Source organism: Cutaneotrichosporon cavernicola (assembly GCF_030864355.1).
Source record: "Cutaneotrichosporon cavernicola HIS019 DNA, chromosome: 1".
Classification (NCBI taxonomy): Eukaryota; Fungi; Basidiomycota; class Tremellomycetes; order Trichosporonales; family Trichosporonaceae; genus Cutaneotrichosporon; species Cutaneotrichosporon cavernicola.
In genome coordinates, this window is record NC_083393.1 from 3294490 (window position 1) to 3309403 (window position 14914).

At 57.8% G+C, this 14914-nt stretch overlaps 6 protein-coding genes across 6 annotated transcripts; 1 reads left to right on the forward strand and 5 right to left on the reverse strand.

The window, feature by feature from the left end:
- Positions 1 to 134: 134 nt before the first annotated feature.
- Positions 135 to 1727, reverse strand: CcaverHIS019_0112240 (uncharacterized protein; the record flags this gene model as incomplete). The annotated part of the gene is made up of 2 exons (XM_060596817.1): positions 135 to 1531; positions 1571 to 1727. 2 exons carry the CDS (start codon positions 1725 to 1727, stop codon positions 135 to 137), a joined length of 1554 nt encoding a protein of 517 aa, XP_060453772.1.
- A 657-nt stretch (positions 1728 to 2384) lies between these two features.
- CcaverHIS019_0112250 (uncharacterized protein) lies at positions 2385 to 4108 on the reverse strand (the record flags this gene model as incomplete). Its single annotated transcript, XM_060596818.1, has 3 exons — positions 2385 to 3450; positions 3644 to 3760; positions 3954 to 4108. 3 exons carry the CDS (start codon positions 4106 to 4108, stop codon positions 2385 to 2387), a joined length of 1338 nt encoding a protein of 445 aa, XP_060453773.1.
- Positions 4109 to 5477: 1369 nt separating this feature from the next.
- GLO2 (uncharacterized protein) lies at positions 5478 to 6979 on the reverse strand (the record flags this gene model as incomplete). Its single annotated transcript, XM_060596819.1, has 11 exons — positions 5478 to 5547; positions 5585 to 5689; positions 5722 to 5863; positions 5899 to 5939; positions 6046 to 6132; positions 6210 to 6322; positions 6501 to 6560; positions 6629 to 6760; positions 6801 to 6813; positions 6873 to 6897; positions 6967 to 6979. 11 exons carry the CDS (start codon positions 6977 to 6979, stop codon positions 5478 to 5480), a joined length of 801 nt encoding a protein of 266 aa, XP_060453774.1.
- A 214-nt stretch (positions 6980 to 7193) lies between these two features.
- CcaverHIS019_0112270 (uncharacterized protein) lies at positions 7194 to 7806 on the forward strand (the record flags this gene model as incomplete). Its single annotated transcript, XM_060596820.1, has 2 exons — positions 7194 to 7238; positions 7291 to 7806. 2 exons carry the CDS (start codon positions 7194 to 7196, stop codon positions 7804 to 7806), a joined length of 561 nt encoding a protein of 186 aa, XP_060453775.1.
- Positions 7807 to 8167: 361 nt separating this feature from the next.
- On the reverse strand, positions 8168 to 9151 carry ERP1 (uncharacterized protein; the record flags this gene model as incomplete). Its single annotated transcript, XM_060596821.1, has 6 exons — positions 8168 to 8411; positions 8479 to 8590; positions 8623 to 8701; positions 8733 to 8815; positions 8910 to 8985; positions 9098 to 9151. The coding sequence occupies 6 exons, from the start codon at positions 9149 to 9151 to the stop codon at positions 8168 to 8170; spliced, it is 648 nt and encodes a 215-aa protein (XP_060453776.1).
- A 3024-nt stretch (positions 9152 to 12175) lies between these two features.
- On the reverse strand, positions 12176 to 14592 carry CcaverHIS019_0112290 (uncharacterized protein; the record flags this gene model as incomplete). Its single annotated transcript, XM_060596822.1, has 2 exons — positions 12176 to 13116; positions 13149 to 14592. The coding sequence occupies 2 exons, from the start codon at positions 14590 to 14592 to the stop codon at positions 12176 to 12178; spliced, it is 2385 nt and encodes a 794-aa protein (XP_060453777.1).
- Between the last annotated feature and the right edge of the window lie 322 nt (positions 14593 to 14914).

The following is a 14914-nucleotide window of genomic DNA, read 5'->3' on the forward strand; positions in this document are numbered from 1 at the left end:
GCCCCTGGGCTTGGGTCAAAAGCCGGCCAAGCAAGAGTCACGCCTGTTGAATGCGAATATGGCCGAGTAGCGCGCCTGATTGATATGTGATACATGCGTACAAGATTCTACAGTCTATGCGAGGGAGTTCCAGTTCAGAACTGGAAATGGAACTTCTGTCCTCCACCTCCTCCAGGGAACCCACCACCGCCGCCGCCCTGGAACCCCTGCTGGAAGAAGAACGGCATCCCCCCGCCTCCATGGTGGGCGAACGGGTTACCCCCCTGTCCTCCACTGGGGTCGTTCGGGTCGTCGCCATTATCGTACCGCGACCGCAGCTCCGAGTCCGAGAGCACCTCATACGCCTCGTTAATAGTGGCCATCTTGTCCTCGCTCCCCCCAATGTCGGGGTGGTTTTCTTTGGCAGCCTTCCGGAACGCCTTCTTGATCGTTCGCTCGTCGGCGTCACGAGATACCCCGAGGACTTTGTAGTAGTCCTTGCGCTTGGAGACTTGGAGGAGACGTTCGGCCTTTTGAAGGCGCTGCATTATATCTTGAGAGCGGCGACCCGACTTTTCAAAGGCGGATTGGAAAGAGGTGACTGCTTCCTCCCACTTCTCGGCTTTGAGCAGTTTCTCGCCTCGGTAGACTAGAGCCGCTTCATTGCCCTCGTCCATGGCCAGGACTTGGTCGCACCAGAGACTGCCGAGCTTGGACGCCATATCGTTGGCGTCTACGATCGCCCGGCAACCTATGCTGTATATCTCCAGTCGGGTTGTGGAGCGCTTGCGCGCGTCGAATTGGGCGGGGATGGCTTCAGAAGCCACTGCCTCATCTAGGAGCTTGTCGAAGCGTGCAATTAGGCCCTCCTCGCCGCGTAGGAGCGTGATAGCACGTCTAGCGTCGCTCGGCTTGTCACTAGCGGCAAAGTTACGCGCCTTGACTAGGTCACGGTCGAAAGCGCGCATGCTTTTATGCAGCGCCTTGCACGCCTTCGAGTCCGGGTCGTAGTGGAGGCACTTTTTGAGCTCGGCGACCGCCGTCGCAGGCTCGAGGAAGAAGAAGGCGAGGTGGGCCAACCGGGCCCTCAACTCCTGAGACGATGGGTTGAGGGTTGCGAGGCGGCTGAGGTCGGCGTATGCGCCCTCGACGTTTCCGCGTTCCGTCTCGCATCGTGCCCGCAATTCACGCAGCTCGGCATTGTTCGAGCCGACTTTGATGGCCTGTGTTGCGTGCTCTACACACGAGTCCCATTTCTGGCGTCCCACGTCGGCTTTCGCGGCCTTAAGGCCTGCTTGTGCCGACGCGACGTTACGGGCCAGTTCGTCGCTCGCCTCGTCGCGCTTGCTCTTGTGGAATGAGGTGAGCTCGCGAGCTGCGTCGTCGAACGCGCCGTCCTGTGCGTAGATCTTGGCTTTTTGGAAATGCGCTTGCGAAAAGTCGGGGTTCATCTTTAGGATCGCGTCAAAATCATCCAGAGCGGCCGTGTGCCTCCCCATCGAGAGGTAGGCCGTCGCGCGCTTGTAGTAGTTGGCATAAGTGGGATCCGAGGCTGGAGTCAGTCATGCCAAAGTAGAGGGTAGAGACGCACCGATCGCTTCAGAGTACGCGCGCGCCGCGTCAGAGTACGAGCCCTGCGCGAGGAGCCTGTTACCGTCGGCGGCGGCTTCGGCAGCCGTGCGGCCCCCGTCAGCCAGGGCTGGTGTCGCGACGGCTAGAATGGAAAGGGCGAGGGCTCCGATCCGCATGTCGGTGTGTGGTGATGGCAAGGAGAGTGGAAGAAGACTCTTGTTGTTTTGTGAGAAGGATCTCTTGACTTGTACTCGGGGGTAGCCCTCCACCTCATCAAGGAGCGACGGGAGTATTTTTCGTGCGGTCTGACGTGGCATCTCCGGGTGGCAGGCAACCTTGGTCACATCATCACCATCCAACTCACACAGCATCACCGCATCACTGCGATTACGACCTCGGCGGCCGCGCGACACTCACTTCAGCGCTTCGGCGCTCTGACGCCATCGTTCTGGAAGCCTAGTCTGCCTTATCTAGACCTGAGGCGCCGATAAGATGCCGATTCAGTGACAGCCTTATTGATCCGCAGTGACTCTAAGTGCTCAGCCGCGCCTCAACTTTACTAAAAGATGGAATGCATGAAACGACCGTTTAGGCACCGTCAGCCCAATGTGGTGAAATGAGAGGACATGCGCACAGCCGGATGTAAATGGTTCTATGAGATGTGCATGTCGAGAGGCTGGAGGTTGAGGTGGTTGATGGTGGGTATGGGTTTTCCGTTTATATGCTACTTCTATCGCCGTGCGGACTAGCCGCACCTAGGCGTGGCGGGGGCGGCACTGGGGTTCGCCAGCGCCGCGACGCCGACGCCGTCGCCTGCCTATGCGCATACGCGCTTACTTGTGGTCGACACCCGAGTCGGAGACGGCGTTCTCCTCGACAACAGCGACCTTCTGGGCAACACCCGAGTAGTTGCGGTAGAACGCAACGTCCTCGCCGGCCTCGATGTACTTGCAGTTGCGGTGCGACTTCCAGAACGAGACAATCATGTTCTCGGGGTTGTACTGGTAGTGGGGGCCGAGGAACTTCTTGAGCGCCTCGGTCGCCTCCCAAGCGTTGTAGTGGGGGATGCGGCTCGCGGTGTGGTGGGCGACGTGGGTCTCGGTGATGCCGTGGAAGATGTAGGGGCCGATGGGGCCGAGGCAGTTGCGGTCAACGGTCGCAAGGGCGCCACGGGCAAAGGTCCAGGTCTTCTCCGAGTAGTGGGGCAGGACGGGGTCAGTGTGCTGGAGGAAAGTGATGAACACGAGCCAGTGGTTGACCCAGAGGTAGGGGGCAATGTAGACCATGGCAACCTCAGCAAAGCCGCGGTAGTAGGCGAAAGTGGCGAGGGCGGCGAAGGTGAGGAAGACACCAATGTCCGAAGCAACAATCTGGTACCAGTGCGAGGGCTTGAAGATGATCGACGACGGCTGGAAGTGGTTGGTCATCTTGGGGTACCAGAGCTGGCCGGAAGCGTTGCGGATCAGGTACATGGGCCAGCCGAAGAGCTGGTGGACAATGGCACCGTAGAGCGCGCCGATAGGCGACTCCTCGAGAGCCTCGCGGAGCTCAGCCTGGCGCCAGGCAGGGACGTTGATACCCTTCTTCTCCTCCTCAGTCTTGGCAGCCTGGATGCCGAGCTGCTCGCGGGTGCGGGGAACGAAGACCTCGTCACGGGTAAGGTGACCAGTGGCGGCGTGGTGGCGACCGTGCGAGATGCGCCACGAGTGGTACGGGACGAGGAGGATCGAGTGGAGAACCCAGCCGACGGCGTTGTTGATGGCCTTGGACTCGGAGTAGGCCTGGTGGCCACACTCGTGGGCAATAACCCAGACACCAGTGCCAACCATACCGGCAGCGACCTGGTATGCGAACCAGAGGCTGACCTTGGCAATGGTGTGGGCAGCGGAGGAGAGGTTGCTGCATTGTCAGCGATTGGTCAAAAGGACGCGTGATTTGGCGGTTGTAGTGGATTGTGACGTGACCAAGACGAGGATTGCCGTGCCTCTTGTTGCCCTCCCTTCTTGGCGGGAGCAACGCTGGGCGCAGTGTGACTCGGCTCTACTCGCCATGACAACCCAACCTCTCAATTCCCCCCTTATCGGATACTCACAAGCGGCTCAGGAAGGAATCAATGTGATAGGCGCCGTAAACGAGAGCGGCCAGGAGCACAAAGTCCTGGAGGACGTAGAGCGACGACTTGAACGCCGAGCGCTTGAAGCAGTGCGCACTGAATTGTTAGCCGTGGCGCACAGTAATGGGGTGGCTGCAGCCTGCGGGTAGCGGGCAGGCTTCGTAGAGTGGAGATGATTGGACGGAATAGCAAATCTAGTATACTAGTCCGGTCCATTGTCGTCACCGCCAGCCTGACACTGCCAAGTCGAGCATGAATGGATTACGCAGGCCACTTGCAGTTAACTCACGGGATGGCGTCAAGGAGCTGCTTGACGGTAAAGTTGGGCACCACAAACTTTTGGCCCTCGGTGAGCTCGACGTCCTCGGCCTCACGGAGGAGCTCGGCCTTGTCGGCAGCACCGGGCTTGTCGACGATACGCTGGCGCAGGGTGGCGGCAGACATGGTGATGTCGGTGTCGATGGGGTTGAGGATGTGAGATTAGGCGACGGTTGGCCTTTTTAGATTTATTGGGTCGAGTGTTGGAGAAGGAAGGGGAGGTCGAGCGGATAGGAGAGAGCGCGGTTGCACTTCAGCTATCGGTGAGAAGCAGGGGGGATAAGGGGAAATGGGAAATGGGAAAGAGATGGACAGAACAGACTTCTAGTCAGGCCAGTGAGTATTAAAATCTCTACCACTTTGCACTAGACATAGGGGAGATTCTGGCCGCCGCAATCAGATTACCCCGCTGACCCGCTGACCCGCTGACCTCTGAACACAAGTCCTGTGGGCAAGGTGGCCTATCCACGCACATGCCTCTTCTCTTTCTACCCTACCCGAGTCGGCATGCCCGGTGGTTCCGTTAGAAACACCTCACCAACTCCCGAACGCTTGGTCACTGTGCCTATGTAGCTTAAGACTGTATGACGAGGGCCACACCTTCCTTCCCCGTTGCCCCCTTGTTCCTCCTCTGGTGCTAAGCCTTGGTCATCCCCAAGAATCTGTTCCTTGTACCTACATTGCCTAGCTATTCCTTATTGCGCCTGCTCGGCCCTTTGAGCAACAAGGTTTTTCCCTTGGTAATCCCCACTACGGCCTCTCCTCTTCCGCCCCACCTTAGGCCCCCTCCAACGCCCCTCCCCTGCCCACGTTTATCCGACCCTGCCTCCCCAAACCTCAACTGTCGGACGCTTCGGGACACCCCGGCTCTGAATCATACTGCGGAATCAATCGCAAACCCGTGCCGTGGATCATTCGTGGGGTGGGTCGTGGAGCCAACTTGTACGTCGGTTCATCCAACCATATCCTGCCTAACGCAAATTCATCAATTCAATGCCTGCTGTACTGTGGAAACAAAGTACCGCCGGTACTGGATATACTGGAGCCGCCAGTAATTTTGTCATACCCCGCAATGCAGTGCGGGGAGCGGGGATTGGGGAGCCACCCAGCCACCCATACATCATACCACCTCCCTCCAGATGACACCAGTCTCGGCCAAGGGCGCCCGGTGATCGGCAAAGATGCAAGTCAAGAATCATTCTGACTCGGGGATCTGGACTCTGGACGGGTCCGTGCTCGGCCGGGAGCGCAATGATCGTGCCTTCCTTTGTAGCTTGGCAGCAGCTTGGGTCCATGGCGGTCCGTGTAGACTCTTTCTCATTCCCAGATCACCCGCAGCTCATGTCGCCACCTGCACCAAGCTAAGTCGGTATCCGACTCCGCGCCGCGCGGCTTGTGATGCCCACGCTGGTCCCTGCGTCCTCCAGTTGTGATTGCCCATAGATACGTGATTGACCAGCGTCGTCCCATTGCCATTCTACATCTTCTTCTTACTCTACATGGCGTTCTTCATCTCACGTAGCCGCTGCATGACCTTGAGTGGGTCCCTCTCACCAGTCGCCTTGCTGTCTGTCAGCTAACCCTTGACTTCTCCCAGCTTACATCTCCTCGGGCTGGTCAAGACGCATAAAGACGTTCCACTGCTTCTCGTCGCCGATTGTCGACTTGCCTGTGGTACACTTGTCTTTCTGCGCCGTCTCGTACAGCCTGGTGTCAACATTGGCCCGTGGCCAACTCACTGCTTGAGCTTGGCGTTGTCCGGCTCGATCATGAGGCCAAACTTGGCCGAGCCAAGAGTGTACTCGTGACCGTTGTACACGAGCGTGTTGTCAGGCAAGCGGCCGAGCTTGGTCAGAGCGGCGTGCATCTCGGCAGCGTTGCCTGGGGTCAGCTGATGTAGCCTGACGGCAACTCACCCTCAAAGAAGCGTCCGCATCCTGCAAGGAAGAGGGTGTCACTGATGTCAGTTCTGCGTGGCGAAGAGGTAGCTCGCTTCATTCAAGTGCAGCGGGAACCTGACGACCTCTCCAACCTCTACCCTTCCCATCCCACACAGCACTCACCCAGTGAAGACACCCCGCTGCCCAGTCCTATTGTCTTCGAGGAAGAAGGCGATGGAGTCCTGGGTGTGGCACGGCGTGGAGTGGCATCTAAAGTCAGCTCCATTCAAATAGTATAACTGCAGATCATCTTCCATTCAACAAGCTGAATCTGGCCCCAGACTCACGTCACATTGATATTGTCGCCAATCTTGAACTTGTCGCCGTCGCCCACAATCTTGTTCGTTCCAGGCGACTTGTCCGAACCAGCATAAGCCGTTAGGCCCGGGTTGAGGGCGAGCTGGTGTCAGCTAGGAACAGCAGTTCTGGCTGGCCATGGCTAGTCGTAAAGGGCACCAGAGAAATGAGGCAAGGTCAAGGAAGGCGTGGTCGTCAAGGATGGGCAGTCAAGGATGACCGACCCAAGCCAACTTCGTCAAGGATGGGCAGTCAAGGATGGCCGACCCAAGCCAACTCACAAACTTGTCATTACCCCCCGAATGGTCGGCGTGGTGGTGCGTCGTAATCAGCGTCGTGACCTGGCGTCAGTGGGGGATAAGGTAAGCGAGGGAGAGGCAAGGTGAAGAAAGGTGAGGCCAAGACACACCTTGGCCCCATGCTCCGTGGCAACAGCAGTGAGTTTGGGCGCGTCAAACGGATCAACAACGGCGGCGGTCTGCGATGGCTCGTCAATGACGAGGTACATCCAGTTATCGGTGCGGGCCTGGACTGGGATGATCTGGGTTAGTTGGAATCGCAGCTCGCCGCCGGCTGCCTACCTTCATAGCGTTCCTACCGTCAGCTCACACCTCCTTAAACCCACCGTGTAGATGTGGAGAACAGTCGCTTACCGACGAGCATGGGTGATGTTGTAATCTTGACCCGGTCAAGTAGCTGGCAATTGCTCCAAGCCGGGTACTTGACCGACCTCCACTCTGCCCACACTCTCCAAGCCCATGACGATGTCGAACTTGACCGGCACATTATGGATATAGACCGAAATGTAGGAAAGTGGAGTGGACTGAATTGAACCTGGATTTCAGGTACCGAATTCATTCCACAATTCATTCGGTTCGCGTCCTGTTCCCTTCTCCATACGCGCAAATGCCTTCTTCCTCTTCTCATCTCATCTCATCTCATACTATCTCATCTCATATCATCTCTTCATCGCAATGCTGGGCCTCAAGAAGAAACTCTCGGCTCTTGTTCCCGCCGACGTGCGTCCCCCCTCCATTTCTCACTTTCCCATCCACCTCTCACTGATACCAGGCCCGGGGGACCATCCAAAAAGCCCTCACAGTCGAGTGGGACAGCGGTCACAAAGCCGTCCTCGTCGACCTCTCCCCAGAACGCGAACGGGAACGAGAAATCGAGATGTCCTCATCTAAGGGATATGGCCGGCTAGCGGATGAGGATGAGGAAGAGGCCATGTTCCGGAGTTGGGACGATGCCGAAGTGGAGAGGAAGATGAAGAGGGAAAAGGAGGACCGGACGCGTCGGATGGTCGCTGAGGCGCTGGGGGCGCCTAGGAAGGCAGAGAGCGTGTTGGGTCTGGACAACTTTGCTGCGGACCACGACGCACCCCCTCCTCCGCCCAAGAAGGACCGGCAGAATCCTTTCGCCGCACCGTATCGGCCTGACGACCTCGGCGCCCTGCGCCGACCGCCGGCACTCATCAAGAATTGGGAGGTGATGAGCTCGGAGCCGAGTCCGACAACTAGTAGTAGTCGGTGGAGCGGGTCTAGTACTGACCTCTCTGCGCATCCCGACAACCCGTTCCGGTAGCAAGCTCGGGAAGACTTGAAGGTCCATCTCTTTCTAGACGGCCTGCCTGCACGCTTCTTCTACATCTGCTTGACGCGCCTTCCGGACACTCTTTTGCTTAGACGCGCCGACGCGCCCGGTTCAGCTAGTGCTGGGCTGGATTCTGTTGTACTCCATACTTGCCTGCATTGCTTGTTTCTTGGTGCCCCTGGTTGAGCCTCCTTCCGCAATGACTGAACCTGGAGGCCCATGCCGGTGTCAACCCACACGGCACACGTCCATTGCACAGCATTTGCAGTAGTGCATGAACTATCTATGCATCGTGGCTCTTGGAGCAGCGCAGCCCCCAGAGAGGTCGTCTCGTCGTATCTGCACGTCGTAACTAGCGCAGCTTCTTGTCCTCGAAATAGACCTTGAGGTGGCGCATCTGCCACACCCCCGCCGCGAGGAGGATGCAGATCTGCATAATGACAAACCACACGGCCTTGCTGTTTGTCGTCTCACTCGCGTCGCGGAACGTCGCCTCCACCTCGCGCATGTATCGCTGCTCGCGCTGGATGTCGAGGACCTTTTGGTTCAGATCCTGGAGCTTGGAAGCGAGTGTGTCGGCGTGCTGTTTGTCGCCGCTGGTATCAGTGGGGGATATTCAGTGGCAGTTGAATCTCTTCAACTCAAGCTATTCGCTGCACTCACGACGAATCATGCTTCGAAGAACCAACGGTAATGTCGAGGTACATCTTGATATGCTCTGTCCCCGACATCCACCCGCCTGCCAAGTTCGATTGGACGCAGATATTGTGGTCGGCTTCTGTCAGCTTCCTTTTATAGGCAACTCACCGGCGTCAGACGAGGCGAAAGTGAAGCGACCAGCGTTGGGTCCAGGGGTGTTGACGACCGTATTTCCAGACTCCATGTCCTGGGATCAGCTGGGTGGTGGAGGGACATACCTCGACGTTTACGGTGATCCCGAGTTGGGTGTTCACCGTCCACTGCTTGGTCGCCTCGTCCCATAGGAGCGCGCGGTAGTGTCCTGGAGTCAGCTGGTGTCGACGTAGCTGCTCATTCAACATGAAATGAATGGCAGCTGTAGTCTCGCTCCACTCAAGCGCCCAACACCTACTTACCCTCGACAATCGTGTCCGACGGCAGCTCCTCGATAAAACACCGCTTCTCATTCGACTCAAAGTAGAAGTGCAGGGCCTGGTATGTGATAGTGGAGTTGCGGTCGCGTGAAACAAAACATGTGTCAAGTGGAGCAAAGTGGAGAAACGAAGGGTCAGCACAAGCAAACCCAAGGCCACAACAAACTCACTTGCACGGCAGACAGCAATGGCACGGCGGCCAGGAAGAACGAGGTCAGCCTCATGATGGAGTGTAAGTGGAGTAATGTCGATGTACCGAGATGGATTGGATGAACGCGTGGGACGTGTCACTGACGATCATCAACAGGCCACGTGGCATTTTGGTTTTAGGCCAGAACAACTAACCCACATCTTAATATATGTCCTAAATCGTTGGCAGGGCCAAACAAGCGCACTTATTGGCTGGCAGCTCACAAGCTGGGCAAGTCTGTCATGTGGCGACAACTGGCGACGCGCACAAGACACGCAAGATGCAAGCCCGCAAACCACAATGGACAGGCCATGCCGGCACCGTCCCGCCACGAACGCGAACAAAAGATACGTTCCGGCTCTACTCATTGGGCTGTATTCGTACTCGTACTCGTACATGGTGGTACATACGCTACACTACACAACAATAATGCGTGGGAGTGTGAAATACGGAAGGAGGGAGGAGGCGGGCGAGGAAACATTGTTTCATGACTGAAGCGACAATGTGGGAACCTCCGAACATATCTAGGGTAGACGAAAGTGGCCAGAGGCGAAAGTGGCGAGTTAATGTTCATGTCCTGCAGGATTCATGTATTGTTGAGGCGAAAACGGCGCTTGACTGCCTCGCAAGCCGTCGAGCGGGGTTCATGCAATATCTCGACGGCCTCTTGTTCGGCTTCTTGTCTGGGTTGGGGAAGGAAGACGCGTTCCCGCCCAGCGGAACGGGATGCTACAGAGCCGAGGATCCATTCATGTTCGTGTTGCTCGGCCTCGCGCATCCACTGGAGGCAGCGGCGGTCGATGGGTGCAGTGGCAGTGTGTAGGCTAGCGGCTTTGGGCGAGAGTGTAGGTGTTGTTGGTGTTGCCGGAGAAGCGTCGGTGTGGCCAGTTGATGCGGCGCGGGTGTGTCTTGGTCTGTAGGGTGGTGGGGAGGGTGCTTTGCCGAAGGGCCAGTTTAATGACACGGCCGAGGCCGAGGGCGAGGTGGTGGAAGAAGAGGAAGACCCAGCTGAGGGGGAGCGGTAGCTCGACGATGAGGATTGGAGTGAGACACCGCTCAGTGGCCTGGAGGAGAGGTAGGGCGTCTGGTCGACGAAGAATGGGTGGGAGGAAAGGCGCGGGGCTGTTGGTGCTCGCGGCACTTGCGGTGCTGGCAGTTTCGGTGAGTAGTACGAGTTGTACGAGGGGGAGTATGGCCGCGCCATGATGAGACGGAGATGAAGAGAGATGAGTTGGTCAGTATTATTATTATTGTATATTACATGCGCAGCAGCGCGTCGCACGATGGCGACGGCTGTACAGGTTACCTTGAGTACAGCCCGATCGTTGGATTGAAGGTTGATGGCCGGGTGGCAAGGGCCGTATCGGCGGGAGGCGGGTGAGCGTCGCACGTCGTATGCATGACGAGAAACGTCCCGATGCATGTTTCATGTTGTGCTCCCCAACACGGGTCGGCCACGATCAGGATGTTGTTGCTATGTGCGGGACGTTTGTTGCAACGGGCTACAACTGAATATGCCGGCATACTATACTATATCTCTACAATACAGTTGAGCCTTACTGCCTCAAACTGCCACTCATGGAAATAACGGGAAATAGCCGCCCGGGACTTTAATTTCCCTCGCTCCCACTGACTGCATACCAAAACTCGCACAACCTCATTCTCTCTTTCTTTCTATCCATCTGCAAGCCCGTCATGTGATGGCCTCTGATCTCTCGCCATAGCCCGTCCCCAAGACTCGACTCGCCTTCTCTACCCATGGCTTACGACTCCGATTTACGCGTCACTGACGACAGGTCCGCGTCTCTACCCCCCCTCCTCCATCCTTTCCACCAGGCGTATTTGCCTAGAGTCCACCTCGTTCACGGGGGACCCTTACTAGTCGCACTGGGAGATCAACGGCTTAGGTCTAGACAACCTGTGTCGCGCTTGCTTGCAGGCGCGAACGGCGGATCCTCGTCCACCCTCGTCTGCCCTCTTTCTGGGCTGATGAGGACTAAACGAGGCGAACATCTCTTGTCCATATCACTTGTTCTTGTTGCATCTTTGTTGTTTGTTGTTTCTCGGTCTGCGGTGCGAGAGTGCGAGAGTGCGAGAGGTGCAAAAGTTGCGAGGGAAGGGTTGGAGGGCGGAGACGGAGCGGAAGTGGTCTGGGCTGCGCAATCCAAGTCGCGGACCGGGCTTTGCGGACATGAGTATTGACTGCGTAATGAATTGGAATGCGGCACAGATGGCCAAGACTGTCCCATGTCGGCAGGGAGATTGGGTGGCTGGAGGGTGCTTGACATTAAACGAGATCAGACTAGGCACGCTCAGAGATTCAACTGTAGAGCTGTAGAGCTGTAAAGCTGTAGAGAGACGCGTCAACCCTCCCGGCCCGCTCATGGACATTGTCCTCATGGTCCTGTCCTCACGGTCCTGAACTCGACACATACCACAGTCTTTCGGGATTTATATTAACCTATTACCAAATTACCCAAACTGGGCTCAGGCAAGTAATCAAGGTGGTAGCTTCCGTTTCCGCTTCATGGTACACCTTGAGTATATTACACCAAATGCCACTTTGGACATCAACTTGGACATGTAGCACAGAAGACCCTACGTAAGACCCACTCCTCTGGCACTTCCGCTCTTCCGGTGAATGCTGCGATACGTAAGTCGCTAGCCACCACGTCTAGAGTGGCACCTTGTCCAAGCCTCCAAGTCACACCCGTAACTTTGGTACAGTAGCAGGTGTCACGACGCGTCGACGTCACCCTCACCCAGTCACCCATATCCAGCGTCCCGCGTTAGATTTACGCGATACTCGGCAACCCCTTAGATTCGTTCGGACCAACCGTCTAAACTAAACTATAGTATTCTAGACTATCGACTAGAACAACACCCCCTCGCAAAGCCGCAGACGTGACCCGGTCCGTACCGTTACTCATCATGCATATCGGGACAAACAGAGTCAGGCCACGCCACGCTCGCCGCGACAAAACCAAACAGAATAACGCGCACAGCGGCAGCGGCAGTCACATACAATGCATACAATACCCCATAATAGAGTCGAGTCCTAATTTTCTCCCAGCAATACTCTTCCTGTCTCTTCAAACCACTCGCGCCGCTTGATATAGTGCACGACGACAGTACCGCCCCTCTCAGCACCCAAGTATCGCTCCTCCAATCTCGGGCGCGAGGCCATGAGTGCGTCGACGCGGGCTGCCATATCCGCGCGCGAGTGGGCGTACTTGTCCACTGCTTCCGTACGTAGTCTGCTCATCGGAGAACCTTCAACCAGCGTCTCGGTCGCTTCGTCAAAACTTAATCCACGCAGGGGGGGACGGTATCGCTTGCCGAATTGCGAGACTGTCGAGTACGCGTCCATGTCTGCTCCAAATTGCGTGCGCTGGATCCGCTCCTCATCCGATAGACCATTCAAACGCTCCGCACGGACCCGCGCCACCTCATCGGGAAAGAGGAAGCCGTGGGCGTATACCGTTCCCGACTTTGGGTGGTCGTAGATCCACGTTCGTTCCGAGTACCACAGTATCTCCTCCTTGTCTGGGTGGGTGCGGAGCCATTGAGATACCAGCTTGTCCTCCTTGCCCTCGACATGGTCGCGCAGCTCCTCGGTGTCGCGGATGTACTCGGCCAGGTCACGGGAGAGGGCATAGCACTCGCCGGCCATGAAGCGCTCGCGCACGAGATAGCCCCAGACTGTCTTTGTGCGCCGAGTAACGCGCAAGTGCCGCTCAAACTCGCCCAGCATGATGAACGAGTCGTCGTCCGCCTTGACGATATAGTCGGGCTTCTTCTCGCCGCGGTAGATCGGCACGGCTTCCTTCCCAGCCTCGCGCTGCGCCACAAACTCCTCCGCACTCGCCTCGGACCGCGGGTGCGAGGGATACTCGTAGTCGGGGACGATAGCGTGGTCCGCCGCCCACGAGATGAACTTGTGTGTCTTGCCGTCGTTCATGTTCTCGTCCATGTCGAGCACGACAATGTCCTTGTATTCTGACGTCAGCCTGAACAGGGGCCCAACTAACCTTCCATCTCCGCGTCAACCATTTGCTTGAACTGGGGCCGCGGCCGGCCCATGACGAAGCGGAGACGGACACCCTCGGTCCCTGGGGTGCGGGATCGCGGGTGGGAAGCGTAGCTCTGGCGGATGAGGTTGCGGCGGTCCACGCCGACGTCGTACGTGAACACAGCGATGAACACAGTCGTTGGCTCGAGGTCATCGACGCGCGACCTGCCGTGCATGTTCTCCTGGTGTGGCGCGTAGTCGTGCCCCGGGTACGGCCACAGGGAGTGGTGTGCTGTCACGGGCTTGAGCGCAGACAGCGGGGGAAGGTGGCCGCCGAGAGCCGAGTTGTCCCAATCGGCGTCCTGGATCGAGAAGATAGTCGGATAGTCTAGCGACGCGTACTCGCGCCATGGCAGGGCGGCCTTGTCCGGATCGAGGACGTACTTGATCCCGCAGCCCAGGCAGATGCTGAATATCGCGAACACGAAGAGAAACAACACGACAGCCCACGGCTCGGACTGGACCCAGTCGACAGCATAGGCTAAGTACTGGGACCCCAGTAAGGTCCGTGATTTTCGGCGCGTGGTGGTGGCATAGATCTGTTCCCGATCGGATCGACCTCGTTTGATGGTGCTGTCCACAAGTGACATGTAGTCGTACGGGCGAGTCAGCGGCTTGAAGGGACCGAGTAGCCAGGCCCATTGCCTTGTTCCAAAGGGCAGCCGCGACGTCGCGGGACGCCGCATGGATTGCACAGATGGTCCGCGCCCATGAGAGCGCTTCCACCACCCCGACGACGCCGTTGGACAGTCATCGTCATCGCCCGCCGAGCTGTCAGAGTACGAGCGGTTGCCTGTGCCCCAGCTCATCTCCTCGCTCAGCGACATGGACGTGCGCGGCGTGCTGCCGTGCCCGCTGGAGGCCTGGGCGACATAGTCGAGGGATTCGCGGGATGCTGGGGGCGGGGTCGAGAGGGGGAGGATGTGGTTGGGGTCTTGTGGAAGGGGTAGGAGTTCGAGAGGCATGGTAGCTGTGGCCGAGAAAGTGCTTGAAACCGGTATGGGCGACAGGCCTGGGGAAATGGAGACACGCTGTAGCCTTGGGGCGACAGGTGCACGGTATGGGGGAGGCGGGTCGCCCGGCGTGCCGGAAGGTGCGCGCATCGCGTGTTGTGGCATCAAGGTCGAGCGAACAGTCATGGCATCCGTTTCTTCGTCAGAGCTTTTGCTTTCAGACCTGGAATGTTCTTGCTGCGTCGGGAGTGGGCTGCGCGCGAACGAAGGACCAGTGGCGGAGGGTGATAGTGGAGGGCCAGGAGGGTTGCTACCGCGCCGGGTGCCGGAAGGAGAGCGTTCTGTGGTCGGTTTGAGGTCTTGCATAAGCGAGCCGCGACGACGGGTAGGATTGGACAAGCGGCGGCGGGCCGACGACGATGCGCTGGGAAACTCGTCAAACGTGGCCATGGTGGGTGAGATGGCGGATGTGTATGAATCGTGGTCTGGAGCGGACCCTGCGGGTCCCCCGCCAGGCCCGCCAGGTATCCGCGGAGAGGACATGTACAGGCCTGAGCGTTCGCGAGGTGTGTGTGCGGAGCGGCTTCGGCGGGTGGGAAGGAAGGCGCGGGTGGCGTTGTGGTGGGAGAGATGATGGGTGTTAACGTGGGCCGGTGGGTGGGGTTGGACTTGGGAGTGATGATGGTTGTTGGTGGGGTGCGGGGATGCGATATATGTTGAAAATGAGCGTGGGCAATGTGTTGTTGACGTAGACGAAGAAATAGATGTTGTG